Raw genomic sequence first — 21,149 nt, forward strand, 5'->3', positions numbered from 1 at the left:
CACATTAATTAGTGATAAAGCAATTATTAGGAGACTTCAAAAATAGCATTTTGTTGAAAGCACATTAAAAGAGAATTTGCACAAGTTTCATTTCCAGTCCTGTGGACTACTTCAGACAGACTGGTTACACTGTGCATCTAAATGTTTATCTCACATATAAAGGGCTCCTTTTTCATTTGTATTTGATGTATTTGTAATCTAAGAGCTCAACTTAGCCCTTCTAAAAATTACTTTCTTTTGATTGTAGGAAAGAAGAACAGTGAAAAATGTTCACAATAGTTTTTTCTGGTTTTTTTCATACTCCTTCCTAGTTAACCAGGAAGAGGGGCTGTTCTAGTTTTGTTCAATTTACTGTCCAGATGGACTGTTATGGTTCTTTTTAACAAACCAAACTTCCTAATTAGAAGAGATCCACATACATCCCCCAATATGCAGATCTGGGTACTGATGAAACCCCGTGCTCATCACATCCAGGTTCTCCCACAGGTTTGGCTGCAAGTGGGCTCTGATTTCACTGCACAAGTCACAGTCCTGACTTCATTAAAGCATGTGTATTTACATGCTTTTTCAAACTAGGACTTTTGTGTTGTGATTGTCAATGAGGCACAAATGCTACAAAGCCCACATAAAACTCCCTTTTGAATTTAATCAGCAATCTTGTAATTCTCAACTATATGGAAAATGATGGGGAAGGAAGAAGCTCTTAAACTTTTCTATTTATTTTTTTAACAGTGTCACAAACAATTATAAGGCCAAAATATACAATATTCAATAGAAAATCTAAAATTAAGTAGCTGGTATTCGGTGAGAAAGACTGAGGTATATAAACTATTTTTAAAATTGTGCGGAAATTTGCAATAGTTATGAAAAGGTGCTTTTCCATTTTCAGCTAGTGGTTCATTGTCCAAGTGATCTTCCTGTATACCAGTAACTGTAATTGTGGCCAGCTGAACACAATGCATTCAACAGCTAATGGTTCTTCAGAACACTTGCATTTTTTAAAACATTCTATTTATTCTAACAGCAGTAATGTAGTAAAGTAAGACTATAACCAAAATAACCCATGATCTTCATTTGATGTATCATTTTTACTGTTAAGTACGGAAAGTTCGGATTTTTTAGCTTACTTTAGATGTTGACAAATGAAAAGTACACTTCAGAAATTGTCAGACTTATCCCAGAGAAAACAAGGCTTAAAACAAAAAAAAAGAATGGCAATGCCAAGTATTTTTTTAGTTCTTCCACACTATATTGGCAATTGATAGAAGCACACAAAGATAATGTAATTACATGACTTTAAAACAGAATTTTAAAGTTACAAAACTAGAGAGCTTTTTGGCTGAGCATTTCCCTGAGTCTTCATTTTTAAAAATCATGTTAGACATCATATGCATAGGATCTGTTACAAAGGCCTCAATTAAAAAAGGCTATAAGGAGAAGTTTGATACTTCTATTCTTAAAAAGCCTAAGCAACAACTGCTGAGGAAGCAATTTCAGTCTTCAGAATCTGGTATTTTTCCTAAGGAGAAAAGCAAACTTCAGATACTTTTGCACTAAGACTTTGATAATTTGAAGTTACATCATCACACAATTTGTGCTTTGTGAACAAGTCTAATGGGGGAGCTTTTAGGGCAAGACCAAAAAAACAAACTTTGGGACTTCTACATAATTAAAAAACCTTTGGCTTTTATAGCATTTTGTGAGAAAATAGAAGGCACAAATGTGCATCAAAACTATATGATTTTATATTTTAATCTACTTACATTGTTTTCATCAGCATATTGGACTTTCTGTAAGTCTTTACTTAAAGATGTGTTTTAGTAACAGTAATTAGTTAACTGTCATAAGGCTTCTGTTTGACCTAAATGCAAGAAGGCTAGCAAGAAGGCATCATTGAAAAAGATACATTCAACAACATATGAATGATGTCCATCCACTAAAAGTTCACCATTCTAGCTCAACGGGATAGTCTCCAGTGAGACACGCTGTGCAATGACCAAGCTTTCCAATAAATGACTTGTGGGTTTTGGGGTTGTTGTCTTGTCTTGCTTTGATGCTTTCTTGCACAGATGATACCAACCCTTCCACAGAAAGATAGACAACACTGTCTGCTCCTAGAGGAAATAAAGGATCATCAGTTAAACTGCAATATTGTACCAAATGCAACGCTCTTTGGAAATGCAGTCACATTATCATACTTTATGGAAAAGAATGACTGAAAAATTTTAAGATTGTTGTATGTGTTGCCCTTCTCAAATGCTTTGTGCAGGGAGAAGACTCACTGAAATCTAGACAGAAGGTTCTGTTGGGAACAAATACATGACATATAACTGCAAACACAGAACCAAAGTCCAGAGTGTGTACTAAAACTCCCTGAGCTCCCTGTGGTCTCCCAGAGTTAACCTTAGTTCAGGTCTGGAAGTAGATGTGTGTGTGGCTAGTGCTTCCCAAATCTGAGCACCAAGGACTACCAAGCCTCTCTAGGACCTGGATGAGGGGAACACCATCATATTAAAAAAAATCATTATGCAATTCATGAAAATTTTCTAGCAGTACGAATGTTTGATAGCCTTTTCATATTAGTTTTCTATCCTTTACACTCATGTGGTGAATAATACTAAAAACAAGATCCTACAAACTTGAAATATTTCCATACACCTTCACAATAATTTGGGGAAAAAGATTCCATCACAGTATTAGACACTGAAAGTAAGTATTTAACGCAGGAAATCGGAGTTTACAGTGGAACATAAACTGTCAATCTTTCTTTTGTTCTGCTGCAAACACAACTCAAAATTTCAGAAGGTTTTTAACATTCTTTGATTGGTTTCAAAGTAATTTCTTTCAAAGTGAAATATATACTGCAGTTAAAATTATTTACATAAATGTCAATTTGTAGAAAATTCAGTGGGTGTTTACATATTCTAAATGTATTTTTATGAATAACTCATGCAAGTGAAACTACATCCACTTTTCAATATAGGACAGATTTTCACTGCTTATTTTCTTCCTGGTATTTTGACTGCAATAGCTTCTTTTTGTCAAGTTTCTCAGAAGGAGCTTTACGTATTGGAAAGCTTTGTTGTCATACTTTATTTGCAACTTATGCAATTATTCTAATACTTTCTACTGTTTTGACCAATACAGACCCCTAACTATGTTAAAAAAAAGTATGTAGCTGAATTGCTTTGATCCATAGAGTACTCACAATGCAGAAACCTAGCTTACCAACCTTACCATTCTTTAGTTAGTTTTGCCTGGTGCCTTGATGTTCTGCTTTATTTTGAAATACATTATACAATACAGTTGACAACTCTTACAAGAGGGAAAAAAAAAGAAAGTAGCATTTACCTATATAGTTTGCAAGATCACGAAATTCAGGTCTGTTGGCAATGAGTTCTTCTTTAGTTGGAATGTTTATTCCCATGTAACAAGGAAATTTTATAGGAGGTGAAGCTACACGGATGTGCACCTGAATAAAAATAGTTTCAAAACAGGCTGATATAAGTTGATGGTCAGCAGATAATAGCAAAGTCTCAATTCTACACAGTGATACTGAACAGAACACAGCACGGCACAGAAATAATTGAAGGGTTAAAAGTAAGATAACATTTTTATCAGATGCCAACACAGCAGGAGAAGGTAAGACAGTTTTAGAACTTTTTTTTTTTACAGTATTTCCTAATGTTCTTAGAAGGTTCCATCCTGATTTTACTCCTCTTCTGTGGTGCTTTGTAAGCAGAGACCTGTTCTGTCACCCCAATCACTGAAAAGTCACACTCATAGAAAAGAACCTTCTTGACCTATCTTCACACTAAACACACACTAGCCATTGTTTTTTTCCACATTTGCCCTTTTAAATGAAGAAACAATGTACAGTAAAATGAAGTCAACCCCTGTGCTTTAACCTCCCATCAACTTCCATTTACATCTGTATTGTACTGACTTAAAATTAACTTACCTCTTTGGCTCCTGATTCTCTCAGTAGTTTTATTATGGGTGAAATGGTATTGCCTCTCACAATTGAATCATCAATGATAACAACTCGTTTGCCTTTAAAATTATCAGACAGAACACCAAACTTCTTTGCAACACCAAGTTGCCGTAACCTCATGTTTGGCTGGATAAATGTTCTCCCTACATATCGATTTTTACAGAGTACTTCCACATACGGTAGTCCACACTGCAAACAGGAGACAGTTAAACAGAATTAATATAGAAGGACTTGTTAGTCTCAGGTACTGTTTTTTAAAGTGACCTTAGGACTTAGTATGACTTCACAGTAACCAAAAAATGTTTTCACACCTTAATATAGAGGAATAATGATAGAAAAAACAAGGCAGGGGACTCAATAAGAGTAGCCTACATACTGAAGATATAGATCTTTATCAATATGCAACTTTAACAGCCAACATCACTATAGTCCATTACATAAAGAGATGTGTATAAAAATGCTTGGGGGGTATAGAAGAACAATGACAGAAAAAAACAAGGCAGGGGACTCAATAGGAGTAAGCCTACATACTGAAGATATAGATCTTTATCAATATACAACTCTTAACAGCCAACATCATTATAGTCCATTACAAAAAGAAATGTGTATAAAAATGCTTGGGGGAAAAAAAAAGAACAAGGTAACATTTACCTTTTGAGCATAACCAAGAGCTGCTGGGGTTGCAGACTCTGGAACAGTGCTGACCAGGTCTGCTTCCACAGGTGCTTCAATAGCAAGCTGCTGCCCACATCTTTTGCGGACTGAATATACCATCTGACCTACGAACAGAAAGAAGTGTTTTTCTTGGTATGCATGATTCACACTTCCTCTCAGTTTTCTGTATGAATTTCTGTGTCAAGTTGCAGGCATAGATGTCAGTCAGAAAAGTTCCAGAATTAATAAGCAATCACTTACATAAGGTCATTTTTTATTTCCTTCCATAATGTCACATTCTAACATTCACATTTGTGTCACTATATGGAGAACTAAAATCCAATTTGCCCTAATTGGGTAACTAACTAAATGTGCTGTGGATGTTACAAAATCTATCTGCAGGAAGAAATATAAATTATTTTGCCTGTTCATAACATGCACATTCTATTTTTAGACTGCTTTTTCCAACAGACAAAATTTATGCAATCCTTCAGTCTGCTTCTGTCCACTTACTGACTGTGAATCAGTTGGCAAAATCCGCCCTGAATTTAGTAAGGGGATAAGGGGACTCAAAAGCTTTTAAGGTCCTAAAAAACTTGCAACGTGGGAAGGAACTGGAAGTATTGTGATGAGATGAGGCATAGCAAAAGCTACAGCAGCAGTACCAAGGAATGTGAGAAGTAAGGATACTGAAGGGTGAGGTGATCATGAAAGAAAAGGAATTTGGGGTGAAACTGGCTTTATAAGGGTGGGGAATTGTACTGGATCAGTGGATAGCATGTCCCTAGAAAGCAATGAAGAAGTTGTTTGCCAGATATGAGAATCCTGGCTAGTATTTTGAGAGCTTCTATTGAAATAATAATAAAAGCATTACACTGACTATGCCAAGTACTTAGATAATGCATAGATTATGAGTTAAATTATAAGCATCTTCCTGAAATGACACTTATTGCAAAGAAAAATATCAAAATAAAGTTATTTTCTAAATCCTATTTCACCAGTATAATTTATAAAATGTTTCCTAAGAACCAATACAGTTCCTTTCTTCAGTCTCTCACTTTTAAAAGACATTTCATCTACCTTAATCACGTTTGTGGCCCTTTTCATCCCTCCCATAGGAGTATGCAGGCAGCCTATCTGAGGCTGAATCCACATCCAGAAACAGGAGGGTGATGTTACATGCTCCTCCTGATGAGTTTTATCTCAAAACATTTGTCAGCCCATTCTGTCCCAGCTGTGCTCTGTAAGCTTATATGCAGTGATTCTCTACTATGATCACACAGTCACTGTGCTCCAGGACAACTTCTTACACTATTTAGGGAAGAATTCTGTATGTAACATTTTTGTACCTTCAAAAATACTGTCTGGTCTTGCAAAATAAACGTATTCAAAGATGCAGAATGCTGATGGATCTCCTTCAGATCTTCGTACAACATCCAGTGTCTGGACATCATGCCTGGATATTTTCACAATCTCCCCAGGAAGGACCTCCCGATAGTACCTTGAAAAAGAAATACAGAGAAATTAGAAATGTCCTCAAGCTGGATGGTAATTCTGAAGTACAAACAAGAGTCAACTGACAGGGAAAAATGTTTTTGAACATCCTAACATGAAAACTTGCTTCTATCTTAGGATTTGACCTGAAGGAGTTTAAGATCAACATGCTAAGACAACTGACCCTTACTAAAGCTAAAGTCTGAATTAATATCCAAAACCAATAAACTAAGTAAAAATACTAAACTTGGTACCAGAGAACTATGGTACTTGTCCTATGTGTAAGACATACTGTACAGGCTTAATTGAGATTGAATATATTTTAATAATATAGTCCTGTATCAATACTAGAGAACTTTTCTATGAAAGCTAATAAACCTTACAGTGCAATATAAGAAATATGGTCAAGAGTAGAGGTGGTACCCAAAATAATCCTGCCTCACAAGCCAAATCTAGAGAAATATCTGTCTAGAGATGACAGATAGCTACCCCCAAATGACATAAAGCTGACTAGAAATATACCTTCTATTTCTCAAATCTGCAGAAGTATGGAATAGTTAGGTTTTACAAATCTGAGGTGAGCAAATCTGTGTTTATTCACTGGTCAGAAACTAGCAGTAGCAAGCAGTACTAGCTACTGAAGAAGTGTAGACAAAATTGCTTTATTGAAAACACACAGGATTCAGCTGATTTGTCTACATAGTGAGCTTTTCCAGCTGATTGTCTACATAGTGAGCTTTTCTTAACAGAAATTTCAAAGAAGTTTCAGAAAACAGTTGATTTTTTTCTAACAAGGAGGCCAGCTTACCAAACAGCATATGCTACAACTCAGGTTATTTCAGCCTGTGAACTACCAGTGTAACTTTTCTGTAGGTGAAGAATTATTTTGAAATGCAACTATGCTGCTGAAAATGAGGGCAAAATGAATAAATTATATGGGTAATCAGGTATAATGCAACAAGTAAGAGGCACTTGCTTTGTGATAGTAGTTGTCTTTACTGTTACTTTCTGCACACATAATTTTTTTTAAAAATCATCTGTTTGAGAAAATAAACTGGCAAAAACCAGGACTGGCAAAAACATCCTCCACAGCAAACTAAACCTTCATGTTGTTATAACTGTGGTGTCTTCATGTTGTTATAATTGCGAAATTTGGCAACTTGGGATTTAATGTTTAATCACTGTCTAAGGAAGAGTTTTCAGATAAAGTAAGAATAAGGCCACTTACTCAGCACCAATAGACAAAAAGCTGCAGGATTCAGAAGAAACAACCCATCCTTCTGTTTCAGTGTTATCTTTTCCTGAAGTAAAAGATTTCAGTTAGAGTCCCCAGTTTTTGCTACCATGACCCCCCACAATCACATTTTTGGTGCTATATCTGGCTTGGTATGGTTTCCAAGTGTGCAGTAGAAGACTATAGTAATTTCTAACTAAAATGTATAGTATTCCACTGTTTCCACCTTTCCATTATTTAAAAAACTCCTAAACACATCTACAAAATAAACATGATAAACCTGCTCTAGGCAGAAGTGAAGTAACAGCATTGTAGTCACAGCTCATGAAGAGAAACAGTTCAAGTAACTACCTTTGCTATCCTTGCACTACTTCAAACTTTTCAAATTCTAGTTCAGTGACTTTAGATAGACATAATTACTTTTGTTGACACAAGAAACTCCTTACTTATTCCTATGCTAAATAGGTTGATAGAGAGATGCTTTTGATTACAATGGATGCTGGACTGACTTCCAGTGAGAGTTTTGAGAGTCAACCATAGGAAAGATATAATTGTGTCACATAGGGTAGGAATGTCTATATGCTTCAAAAATGTTGGTAATTTTTCTTGTGGTTAAAATTACTCAGTTTTCCAAAGATATGGAAGAATTTACTGCTTTGCCTTTGAATTATTTTAGTTTGCAACAAGTGAAGAAAATAGTTATTTGCAGGCTGAACAGGAACACAAGGAATTTTTTCCATAAACTGCTTGTGTAATGGTCCAGTCACCACATGTGACTGGGCTGCTTGGAATTCAGAGATACACTGCAAGTAATCCAGCACTTTTGCCCACCTTACTATACGAGAAAAAAGGAAGAAACCAGGCTTGTTTCTAGACATTGTCCTGAGCAACTGGTTTTAAGTGGCCTGGCTTGAGCAGGGATTTGGACCCACGGCCTTCAGAGCTCCCTTCCAATCTCAATCCCTTTGTGATTCTATTCATCAGTGCTTTCTTGTTTAAGCAATGACAATTATTTAAATTGTATTACAGTTGGGATGCTCAATTGTGGCTATCATTAGGCCACTAAGACTCCCTATATCTGGGAATGGAATTTTGCACACTTCCTATAGATGATTTTTTTTCTTTAAAAAAAAACCAACTTTATTTTTCAAAACTGATTTTTGCATCACATATGCCTACTTACGCCTCAGTAAGTGTACCTTTAATTACTTATATCAGTGATTTCAAGCACACACTATGCATATGGAGATTCACACACACACACACACACACACATATATATATATATATAGTTTACCTTTTCCATTCATGTCCCCTACTGGAATAAGGCGACCAATGCAGAGTGGGCGATTCCCATACGGATCACGTACTGCATAGATTATGTCTTTATGCATAATTAGCAATGAATATGACGTTGGAGTTTCCTTCATTAGGTTTTTTATTCTGGAATGAGACATAGATGAACATAACTGTGAGCCACACGAACAGCTGTGTGCATTTACAGCTGCACATCATGCCGAGGTGCAGTGGCTGGGGTTGAGTGTGAAGCCCGTGCTCCTCACCTTGCCACCCAGTCGGCTGTATCGTCGTTTTCCAGTGGAGGTGTGAAAGCCAGCAGCTGGGTGATCAGTTCACTGTCAGAACTGGTCGACAGTCCCACCCCGTGCCGCATAAGCTTTTAAGACACAAGCAAAAAGTGTTACCAGCATTAAAAAAAGAAAATCTCACATCACACTGCTGAGATTTGAACTTAACAACACCTTGGTGCAAAGAACAAGTGTTTTACAGTGCTTCAGGTGATCACAGCATAATAATGCCAAGTTTCTTCCAACAAACCAACTATGTAAAATCTTCTATGCTAACACTACATTTTTCCTTTTTCATCTCATTCCTTTGCTCCACATGCAACCAAAAGCAATGCCACCAACATTCAGGGCATAAATTCATGTTTGGGTGATTTAATTACCTTTGTGCATGCTCTAGGAAGAGAGTTAAACTATAGAAGAGAAAATATGAAATTGCCTATAATAGATCCAGAAAGAGATGTCAAGGCAGAATCCACTTCACAGGATTTCCCCCCCTCAAAACGATTTATTTTGATTAGGGAGCTCTTTCATAACCCAAAACAGTCTGGTACTAAGCAAAAGTCACAGCAGCCATATTGCTCATTTCTGCCTCACACTCAGAAAGAAACAATGCCAGAGCCCCCAAAGGAGGTACTAACCTTCCTTCTGAGTCGTGCAGCATTTGTTAGCTCCCCATTGTGTGCCACAGCGATCTTCCCATGAAGAGTCTCTACAACAAAAGGCTGGCAGTTCTGAAGCTCAGAAATTCCTGAGGTGGAGTACCTTGTGTGCCCAATACCAAGGTTTGAAGGGTACAGCTTCTTCAGGCTGTCTGCACTGAAGACATGGTTTATAAGACCCATTCCCTTTGGGAGAAAAAAAAGAAAAAAAATGTTCTGTTGGTTTTATTTTCCTGGTGACTTGGAAGTTCTGCTTAATGCTGATACAGTAGTATTAATGGAACTTTAAGAAAAAGGCAAATAACCTGAAAGATATGGGAAAGAAAGAAGCTGAGTAGATCACAGTGCTGTATCACATCCCTTTAGTCCTGTTTTTCAATAAAGCAATCTACATTTTTGTGCTGGAGATTTTCATGGAACAATCTATTCCCTGACTAAAAATAGATACTTTTAAGGCTGTGGTCATTATGCGTCTTGTAACAACCCCCATGATTCTCTCAGCTCGAGAAAGTGTGTGTGACCTTCTCGGGCCTCCATTCTCTCTTAGATTCTGTTTATTGCTACCTCTGGGTAAAGTAATTGCCACTTCCTCAAGTCTCACTAGTGTAAGAGTTACTCATCCATCTCCTTGTGCATAGTCTGTAACAGTATTTTCTTTCGTTTTAAGATCAAGAAGAGCATCAATGCTCTTCCAAATCTGCAGAGTTAACACCTGAGGTGCAGGGTGACTCTGGTAAAAAGTTTTTGTGACATCATTAGCATGCTAATTTCTGTGTGTTTGCCACTGTATGCACAGAAACACCTATCAGGACAACAGTTGGCAAGTTTGTTTTAAGCATATACTCAAGACAGGTAACAAAACCAGATACTCTGACAAAATCAGAACAGCCTATCAAGCATGTTACTTTTTCTCTAACTGCACTGTTTCTTACCAGAAACGAACTTACATGCATCTCACTTAAGAATACAAACCATTTATTTGAATTTTACCTTGTGCACTTTGAATGCCTGGGATGACTCGCCATCACTTGTCACAATTCCAGCGCTCTCCTGGCCCCTATGGACAAAATAAAATTAACATAAAGCACTAACATGATTATGAAATACTTTAACATTTAAAAAATGCAATGGATATGCATTTTTAATGGCATTTTAATTTGTTGTTTGTTGTTTTATTTCACAGACTTATAATTGCTGTGTTAATTGCAGGTTTCTTGCCTGTGTTATGCTTTATTTCAAGACAGTCACATAAGGTTTGTGCCTACAAAGTCCACTAAATTCAGTGGGAATCTTCCCACCAGTAAGTGCTGGCTCAGACTCTTAATGGACTTCAATTTCAGTATGGGCATAAAGTAAAAACAGCTGCTTAACTGGAAAAGCCATTTTTAGAGGCATAATTGTCTATGCAATAGTACAAGGTCCTATAATGCTACTAGGTCCTATTTCTGCTTAGGATTGTCAGATGTTATTAAAAACTGTTGGTGTTACTTAGGGGAATGGATTGTCTTTTCCATTGATCACCTATGCAGAAGCTTTTGCATTTTTGCACTTAGGCAGATAAGCTAACGTTTACACCTCTAATGATGATGAAAGCGTCTGAGTGCATAAGCTAATGTTGGACATCTCAGCTTCTGAACTCAGGCAAAACAAGTCTGATGTCCAAGTGTCACTGCGAATGGAAATACTTCTCTTAAGTACACCAGCCTCGGGCTGGCAGTTGTGCTTTGTTGAGCAGAAGAGCTGATTCAGCTGAAATACGTGTGTTTTCCCTGTCCTGCTGCCTGTCTTCCCCAGCCCTTCCCACAGCTGGGTCCCCTGGGTGTACCCCAGATCCCCTGATGCTGCCCTGCCCAAGGCAGGCAGAACACTGTACACTTGTCCACAGTTTGTAATCCAGTCCTTATCCATTGAAACGGTCTGCTTTGCAGACTGGATATTTTATTTTTTTTTTTCTGAATAACAGTGCAGGCTGCTCCATCTCCTTTTAAAAGACTTCCTGAAATAAGGCACTGTTGCCCACAACAAAACTGCTATGATATGCCTGCCTGTGCCTGTAATACTCATCAGGACTGGTGGATGGGTGAGCTCCTGCCCACTCTCATACACAAAAATGTCTGAATAGGAAAGATATTTTTCTTAAAAAGGGAAAGACAATTAATGCCCTATTTGTTTACTGGACTGGTTTGACTGAGTTGAAGTCACTGGAATTATTTATTACAAGCAACAATAGAATTGGGCACAAAAATCAATAGAATGGATGCTAATCTACAACTGACATGCTCATTACCAATTTTCTCCAGTTCATAAAATCCCTTTATTTGTTACTAGTCCCAGTTGGATGTAAAGCAAAAATTTTGAAGAATGCTTGCTTACAGAAAGCAAAACAAACCAAACTTCCCACCTATCTGAACAAATTTACCCTGTTAGTGACACAGTTCTTCAAAGAAAATAATCAGAGATGAGGACGCTCTTAAAGCCATTTACTTTCTCTAAACACAAAGACTGGTAGTAAGATTTAAGGGTTGATGCACTGCATTCAGCAACTTATAATTGCAATGTTAATATTACAGGAAGTTTCCATTTTAATACTGTCATGGTCTCTTTAAATAGTAACTAAATCACTAGGAAGAGAGAAGCAGACACCCCAAGGAAGGCCCTGGTCAAGGCATTGGATTACATCTTTCATTCAGCACTGACAAAAGGCCTGGGATCTCACTGTCACTACGACAATGCTTGCACCACTTTACCAGACTTGAAGCATGCCAGCTTTTATTAAAACATCACCAATATATAAAACGTGTCTTTACGGCCCGCAGCTCAGAGGCAAACAGCGCAGAGATGTGAAGATGTAGGGCAGCACGATCCTAAACGCGACCCTTGTGGGGAAGGCTCGGTCCCGCGGCCGTGGCCCCTCGGGAGCAGGGGCTGCCCGGGGCCTCCCGGCAGAGCCCAGGCCACAAGGGGTGTGTGTGTGACGTTGCTTTGTTTTGCTGGGTTTGGGATTTTTTTTAAAGGAAGGAAACATACTCTTTTTTGCCTCTTTTCTCACACCCTGGTGCCCCCACTGACTCCCGAAGAAGAGTCAGAGCAGTCAGCCCCGGCCCGGCCCGGCCTCCCCTCCCCCGCCGGCGGAGCCGCTTCCCTCGCGCGGCTCCAGCGCCGAGCCTGCTTATTAGGCAGCGTCTCAAGTTACTCCCCTCAGGCAGCTTGAGCCAGTAAAACTAGATCCTTTCATCTCGGCGGAGCTTACTGACAACCAGCCGTCTGGTTTCCTAGGAAACAAAATCTTGGCTAGAAATAGTGAATCATTTCCAGGTCACTTTCAACATGGAGAGTGGAGCAGGGAAGCATTGGACTGAGGAGGAGGTTAAAGCCTTGTTAAGCGTCTGGTCAGAAAAAAATATCAGAAAGCAACTGCACGGCACCCTGAGGAATAAAGGAATATTTATCTACATTGCTAAAAGGTTGCAGGAGTTGGGAGTGTGCAGGGACTGGAAACAGTGCCGTGCAAAGTACAAAAACCTGAAGTACGAATACAGAACGGTTAAATATGCCCACAACTCTGGGGATGTCACTAAAACCATGAAGTTTTTCCATGATCTGGATGCCATATTGCGATATGAGCCTGTCACACAATTAGCAGCAGAAGAAAACGGCAGGTGTTCTGCGACTGAGACGCAGCTGAACACAAGCCCCACAACAGACAGCACGCAAGGTAAAAAAAAATATTTTTGCTTCTATTTTTCTCTCTTTGCTTAAAACCCAAAGGGAACAGAACCGAAGCCTGACTTGGCTGGCGCTGGAGTGGAGGCTGCTCAGCCCCGGCAGCGCTCAGCGCTGTTAGAAGTGACTGGATGCACGCCTCGCGCAGGGGAATAAAATGTTAGCACCCACCAGTGTCGAAGTCTGTAAATACAGTGTAATTCCAGCAAAATTACGCTAACTGCCTGTATTGCAGCCTCGGTGAGTACTTGCTAGTGTCCAGGCTCCTGCACGGGGTGGAAACGCTGAACTAAAATAAGCTGCTTTCTTTCTCTTTGCCTGTCATTCATAGTACTTTGGAAGCAGATTTTGTAGAACTCCAATTCAGATGTAAACGTAATGAAAAAGAAAATAAAAGGTTGAAACTGTCAGGGTGTTGTAAAAATCGTTATTTGTTGTGATACAAGTGAAATTTAGGATTTTTATTCTTATTTTTCATATATATATCAGCTTGATATTTAGGTGTGATGACTTAAGGTCTAAGCAGTTTTACTTTAACATTCAAGAAACACATGTGTAACAATCTCTCATTAAAAACTCTAGCAGTAAAAGTAAAAATTATCATATTTATCAGACTGTTTTGTGGCAGACCAAGTGGATACAGCTGCCTTTATTCTGAAGTGGGTTTTACTAAATTATTTGCATCTCTTGTTTTATTCAGCATTCTCTGCATATGCATTTAAGCTCTGATTAACATTTCATTAGGGTCAATCTGCTGTTTGACATCACTCAAATCTCCTTGTCACATCCTAAATGTCACTGAAGCACAAGCCCTAATGATAGTTATAAGTACCAAAATAAGATGACTAAAAAGAGAAATTAAAAGCTTAATTTGTTCCCATGGTATGTAGCAATTTACATTACTTTTGTGAATATATTTTAAGAAAACAAGAAACTCAACGTTATTGCCAGGAGTCATTGTCAAAGGTATAAAAAAGAGCTGGACATTGAGTTTGTCCTTGTACCATTCCATGTTTCCCTCTACAATGCTGTTTTACAGATCTGAGGAAAAGAAATTGCCATTTTTCATTGTCATTGTTTACCTTAACAAAAAGCTTGACCTTAATTTGTCATCACTATCAGAAAGCCTCTAATCTGTCAAAGTCACTTCAAATTAAAATGGAAATTTTATAATATTGTAATGTGCTCTCTGCACTGTGAATTGCAATCAATTTTTAAATTTAAACTTACAGAACTGATGCAAGCTAATACAAGCTGATACACTTTGAAGACTACATGAAATCAGGATAGTGTCCTACATCTGAGGATCTGCCATTATATTATCCTCTGTGTTTTGATGTAGCTTGCACCTGGTAATCCTGATTCTCATCTGCTTTAGACCTCTAGCAAATTTGTATCAGCAAAAGTTAATTTCAATTTTGAATCCCAAACTGTAGTATGTATAAAAATAATTACCTGCGTGAGACATGCCTTGTTTTGAAGCACTAGGACAGTCAGGTTTTAAAGCTGGTCTAATTAAATATATCCCTTGATTGCACAAGCACTTCTGTTACTATCTCCAGAAAAATAAAAGCAAACAAGTTTTATGGATAAACAAAAATAAAATGCAGCTAACTGTAATAATGCAACACTAATGCAAAAATTCAAATGCAAGATTTTTGCAACAACCGCAACTGAGCCGCAACTAAAGCACACTAAGGTAGAAATGTGTCCTGCAGCTATGCAGAATGCATGCATACATCCACCACAAGGGGCTGAGGGAACAGCTGTGAGATCATCAACTTTCTTATTTAAGAATGCAAGTCAAGCTACTAACACAGTACTACAGGCCCAGTCCTATTCCACCTGCAGCCAGAGTCCGATGTCTGCCCAGGCCCAGTTCTTTGAAGAGCACTTTTAAGGCAAAACTGGCATCAGTGGTTCTGCAGCTGATGCTCTCAAGTCCTTCTGCAGGGACAGAGCTGCCAGTGTTGCTCCCGCAGAGGGAAAGGCAATTGCTGGCACAGGCCAAGGCAGCCCCCATTCCTGCCCCAGCAGCAACTGCAGGACCCCTCCTGGGCTTCTCCCTTTCAACCACAGTGTGTTACAGGGGAGGAGAGAAAAATGGTCCCTCACTTCTTTTAAAACAGGTAAAGACATCTCATTTTGAGGGAGCTGGAGGAATCAAGGATGTCTTGCCTTATGGCTTGGGTAGCAAGAACAAAGTGCTATCAGCAAACTAAAACCTGTGACTAATAATACATGTCCACCATGAACATCTCATTTTGTTTTAAGAAATTGGTTGCTATACTGATTTGTCTTTTTAAAAAGCATGACAGGGGAGAGGGCATGTTCCCAAATAATTCACCACATATTTACCATTCTGCTTAGCCTCAGTCTCAATATTCTTATGCATGCTTAATGTAAAGATGCAAAGCATGTCTTTACATTATCTCAGCTACTGGGAGATTGCTGGGAAGCGGGAGCAACAGGAAGGGAAGAAAAGAGACTACTTTTTTTTTGTAGGACTGAATGGTATTGCAGTAGTGTTCCCCTGAGGATTTTCAAACGTGGTAGAATCAGTTTTCTTTTGAAAGTGTATTTGAAGAAATTATTGCTGAAAATCTTAGTAAAATCTGAGAGGGGTGTCTCAGGACAAACCTAGTAGCAACACATACCAGTTCCCAGCTTGTTCATGAAAAGATAAGCATAAGCACATACAGAAATGTAAGCAGAGACGTTCATTCTGCCCTCCCAAAACACATTTCAGAAGCAGAGTTGTAACTTAAATAATCTTTAAAAAAGATACAAGTCAAAACATTCACTTCTCTTCAAGTATAGTTTGCGTATTATTGCACTAATCAACAACCAAAAAAAATGTGAAGTGATGGTGTGCTATGAAAAATGGTATCTTCCATTAGAGTTCAAATGAATGACCTTCCCATTTTGTTAATCATGTTAAATACAAAGATTAATAAACTAAATACATTATTTTAAAAATACTTGCCTAGTAATTTAAGTTGTTTACACTTTTTATATTTATTTCTTTATGTTTAAATATTAAGACAGTGGTCACCTTGCTTGACCTTCACTTTACCTCAGCAAATGCAGAAAGATTATCGCTGAGCAGAAATGCATCAGCAATGACTGGCAGAAAACTCAGCTACTAAAATGCAGGAAGATCTTTCAGGAATGCTGACAATAAAGTGCCACTTACATATTGTTTTCCATGTCTGCACTTTTCAACGTGTCACTGACAGTATTTTATATCTTTTTTTTTTTTTTAACAAGTGTGCAATGATTTTATTGAGTAGCTTTTCTGGTATAGTAATATCTTTTTGTGGTAACTGTTCTCACTAAAAATAAAAGAAGTTTCTCTTTTAATATAACAATGTAATTAACCTTGCACATGCTAGTGCCTATGGCACACACTCAGAAGCCTTCCAGCAGATAATTTATTCTCCTCTCCCTGTTTGCTTTGCTGCTCTTAAGCAGTTGAAATGCCAGTCCTGTCGCTGGAGGTGGAAGCATGAGCAGCATCTCCTGCCAGGGAAGCCAGGCAGTCAGAGATCAGGCCACTGCGTCTATGAGTCATAGTGAGCCTTGCTGAAAGCCAGGTGGATTTAAGATAATGGTTTCAAACGCAGTTTTCAGACGTCAGGGGTAGGAGATTGCATCCTAACTGCACCTCATTACTGCTCCCCGTGACGAACTACCGCAGAGCTGTGAGCTTTGATCTGGGTGCCCTGCCTGGCTGGAGCTCACAGAAGCTCAGCTCCCATACAAGGAAGCAACATTTCAAACCTCCTGTCAACATGGTATGTAGAAAACAGCACACTACCACAAGAAAACTGACAAGTCTGCACTCTGAAAATCTAGCTGGTTCTGAACCTGACGTACATATGCTGCTTTTTATACTTACATAGCAATTGCTATAATGTTCCCTTTTAAACAAATGTAGAAAAGCTATGCTGGAAAAAGCTAGACTTAATCCTGTCAGCTACAAATATGCCTGTTGTCAAGTCACAATGAATATGGGTTCTCTCCCCATACTGTTAATGAATTCCATTGATTTCCAGAGCTCTTTGCAGAACATCCTGATTCTCTTCATACTCTTCTAGGAATTTATTTTTGTTACATAAATGGATTTGTGATTTTATGAATCTGTGTGAAAAGTTTGCCTTTATTTGTATGCCTCTTAGTTTACATTATTATTTACACTGAATACTGAGTCAGAAGAGCATACAAGTCACTAGAATCAAGTCAGTTTCAACCAGAATTTTTAAAAGCATTTCAAACAGGCCTCATATACAAGACATAAAATGATTTGCCTCCTATAACTCATGTCCCCCTTATAGGGACACCTAAATTAATTTAAAATTTAATTTAACTTCAAATTGAGTGTCGAGATTCCCAAGTTAAAGATCTTCTCATAGTGTATGGACATTTAAATTTAAAGTGCTAATTTAGTCCATACCTATTTTTCATCTAAAATCTCTTTCCTTCCCAGGTGAAATACCAGTTTCTTTAGAAGATGATGAGGATGCTGCAGGAGATCCACTACTTTTTATATCTCATGCCAGACCAGTTCAACTAGGTATAGTATGATGGTACATAGAGATCATAAACTAAAAAGCAGCATGGGTGTCAGAGCACTTCCCGACAGCTTGAAAACACTGTCATTCTGTTTCTGATCAGTAGAGCTTTAATGCAGCCAGCCTCTGGCACCATCTCCTTTCCAGAGCTAGCACTCAGCAGTGTCATGCATCACTAGACACTGACCACTGTATATGACGTAAGACCTGCATCAGCCCCATCTGCATGCCAAACACATCCCATGCTATAGCTCAATCATGTTAAACTGCATTAACCACAGTAATTTTGTTAAATGCCAGTGGAAAGTATGCAAAATGCTAGAGAGGATACCCATGTCAGGTTGTGGCTTTTCCCTAGCTCATTTTCTTAAGTCATGGATGCTTAAAGTAGCATGAGTGAGTGGCCTGAGCCAGGAGAGAGATGCAGAGCAATTCAGACTTGCAGTGGTCTTCAGCATAACTTCAAAATCACCTCTCCAAGCAAGGAGTGGTCAGCAGTGCTTTAGTCCAACCAATCATAGAACTCGTTTGGAAAACGTCCTACTCTAGTAGTTTTGCTCAGCAAAGTTACAAAGCAAGGTATAAATCTGGCAAGACAGAAGGAGGAAGAGCATCCTAAGTGTGAGCACCTTCAAGGGGAAGCTACAGGAAATGGAGAAACAAACACATTTTAGGCAGATTTAAGCAACTGATGTGCTGATTCGTTGCCTAGATGAACAGCAGCTGTCCTGAATTTCCTAAATGCTCTTTCTATTTTTTATATACCCTCTATGCCTTAGTATACATTCCAGTCCAGTTACAACAACTTCCATTACAAAATCTGCAAGGTGCCATATTTAGGAAGAAAACAAGGCACAGGCTAAGCCTATGGCTATTATGTTACACATTACACCTCTCTTGCCTGGCATAGAAAGAAATTAAGGAAGAGACCAGAATGTCACATGGAATTTATGCACACATGAAATACTTCATGCATACAAACAAATCATGCAGGAAGTGTCTGAATCAAATTTTACAGGAACATGTTTTTATTTCTCACTGCTCAACACACTGCCAAACAGAAAAGTCTTCAGTTCTGAAGAAACTGCTTTCGACAAAGTCAGCAAAATAACTTCAATTGCATGGGCTCTCAAGTATGTACTAGTACTAAAATGCCCTCCCCTAGTACCTCTTCTAGTCTGTTAAGTTTCAGGCACTATCTCGGAAACCACTGAAAGAAAAATGTTGACCCCTTTGTATCTATCATACCTAATATTTTGTTTTTATTTCAGCAGATTTCTCAGGTTTTAGGAAATTTAGAAAAAGATTAAATACAGCATAAATGCATCTTTCAGATTAAAAAAAAAATAATGTATATCCTGCTTAAACATTTTTTAAAAAGCAAATTAGGACTGAAATGCTTTTAAGATATTAGGAAAATTTTTGCACTGACCATAACAACTTTGTTTCAAAGCAGTACTTGTAGGCAGGATATTTTGAATAAGCATGCTTTTTAAATGGAATGAGAAACAAACAAATCCACCACTTTCCACTCTGCATACAGCAGAATAAGTGAGCAATATACTAAGTCACCAGAACTCATTTGAACTAATATCCACAACCAAAAGTGAGCTCAGTTGCAAATGAACTGACTAGAGAGAAATACTGGTCTATGCAAAGAGTAAAGAACCTTTATTTCTCCCAGATGCCCCCGTGCTCTATGGCTTTGACTGGGAAGTGTAGAGAGCGCCTCCTTGCATTCTTCGTCCTCTCTTCTTGCCATCTTCCTAGGCCTTTCCTCTCTGGCCTATCTGATGTTGGCAGTTATCATCTGTGACAGTTCCTATGGTTTGATTCACCAGTAAATCAGCATTTTCTTTCACTGCCTCAGGAAGAAATGGAGAAAGCATAACTGATGTGCCACCTGAAAATTACCACTCTCAACTACTCCGCCTATGAGCTGGCTGCTGCAGTCCTGATTAACCCAGGACTATAAGGAAAAAAAAAATGGTATCTGTTAGAACAACTTACTGACAACTAGAATGAATTATGGACACTAGAAAAGAACAGCTTTATCTAGGACAAGTTTGTCCCCAGATAGGTTATTATAAATATGCTCCACTGAAGCTCTGTGCACAATCAAGGGTCTGATACTGTGGCCATCACAGGTACCTCAGCGGCTATAAAGGATCAAATCCCCATAATCTGGTTTGCTCTTCCAGAAAAAGACACTGACAAAGGCATTTATCACTGCAGTATGATAAAACTGTAAAAACCTGTCAGTTACTGTGCATTTTCATGCTGCTTTATTTGATCATGCCCTGGAACTGGTTTTGAGTTTGTTTATTTGGGTTTAGTTATTTTTGCAAGGCTTTAGAAAATGCGTGAGAAATTCCTTTCCAAACTAGTCTTATAACCAAAACAAAGTCTTAAAGCAAATTCATAAAGAGAAACAAGGAAACATTAAAAAACTAAAATATATAATATTTCAGTGTTTTAAATTACTGCATGAGGAGGCAACCTTTACCTCATAATGTTAAAAAATAAAGTTGTAGACCAGAGAAAATTCAAAAATATCTCAGTTTTGTAGAGTAAGACAACTCACAGATTTTCACTAAAAAAACCCAAATATTTTTGACTGCTCTCAGAAAGGTGCAGGTTCTGTGCCATGAGAACTGGGTTCTAGCACACGAATGTTTTACTTAAGCAAAAGTCTCCATTCCTCTGCTCCCCACAGCTGGGGTGCTTTGTTAAGAAAGAAGGATCAGATTCATTAGATCCTTACCCAGGTTAAATCCCTCCATGTGTGTAAAAACGAAAGTATGGCATGAATGCAGAAAGTTAAGTCTTGATGCTAGTGTTAGTGACTTGGGGCCAATTTATTATTGTGCTCATGCAGCACATCCCATCTTCCCAACAGCTCTCTTCTCCTCTCTAATGTCTGAAGGACAAAGCAGCTCATCAGTCGTACCCAAAGGTCTTACAGGTAAAAATTCAGTGTATTAAGACACAGAAGAAAGAAATGTTCCTCTTAGATTAATTAAATGTACATGTGCTATCTTAAAATCTGTCTTCAAGTGAAAGCAAAAATTATATCAGAATTAACAAAAATGCTGACAAATTAATAACCAATCGCTTGATTTTAATGTCACCCTGCTCCATCTTCTAACAGTGTCCTTCATTCCCATTCTCTCTGTCTTTCCCCACCCCAACCACCCAATGCAGATAACAAGTATCTGTGTCTCTTCCCTC

The 21,149-nt window shown here is 38.2% G+C and overlaps 2 protein-coding genes across 2 annotated transcripts in view; one reads left to right on the plus strand and one right to left on the minus strand.

The window, feature by feature from the left end:
- Nucleotides 1–701: 701 nt before the first annotated feature.
- The window catches only part of PPAT (phosphoribosyl pyrophosphate amidotransferase), a 41,801-nt gene continuing 21,353 nt past the window's right edge, over nt 702–21,149 (minus strand). Inside the window, exons 2-11 of the mRNA XM_041477382.1 lie at nt 10,612–10,678; nt 9,601–9,807; nt 8,939–9,051; nt 8,674–8,819; nt 7,371–7,443; nt 5,998–6,149; nt 4,646–4,773; nt 3,962–4,183; nt 3,352–3,472; nt 702–2,114 (exon numbers count right to left, since the gene is read on the minus strand). Of these exons, the coding sequence (XP_041333316.1) occupies nt 1,945–2,114; nt 3,352–3,472; nt 3,962–4,183; nt 4,646–4,773; nt 5,998–6,149; nt 7,371–7,443; nt 8,674–8,819; nt 8,939–9,051; nt 9,601–9,807; nt 10,612–10,678 (1,399 nt within the window). The 3' untranslated portion in view covers nt 702–1,944. The remainder of the gene's footprint in view (nt 2,115–3,351; nt 3,473–3,961; nt 4,184–4,645; nt 4,774–5,997; nt 6,150–7,370; nt 7,444–8,673; nt 8,820–8,938; nt 9,052–9,600; nt 9,808–10,611; nt 10,679–21,149) is intronic.
- The window catches only part of PAICS (phosphoribosylaminoimidazole carboxylase and phosphoribosylaminoimidazolesuccinocarboxamide synthase), a 40,007-nt gene continuing 31,806 nt past the window's right edge, over nt 12,949–21,149 (plus strand). The window contains exons 1-2 of the mRNA XM_041477181.1: nt 12,949–13,336; nt 17,834–17,920. Coding sequence (XP_041333115.1) covers nt 12,949–13,336; nt 17,834–17,920 — 475 coding nt within the window. The remainder of the gene's footprint in view (nt 13,337–17,833; nt 17,921–21,149) is intronic.

Source organism: Pyrgilauda ruficollis, unplaced genomic scaffold, assembly GCF_017590135.1.
Source record: "Pyrgilauda ruficollis isolate IOZ18807 unplaced genomic scaffold, ASM1759013v1 scaffold1, whole genome shotgun sequence".
Taxonomy (NCBI): Eukaryota; Metazoa; Chordata; class Aves; order Passeriformes; family Passeridae; genus Pyrgilauda; species Pyrgilauda ruficollis.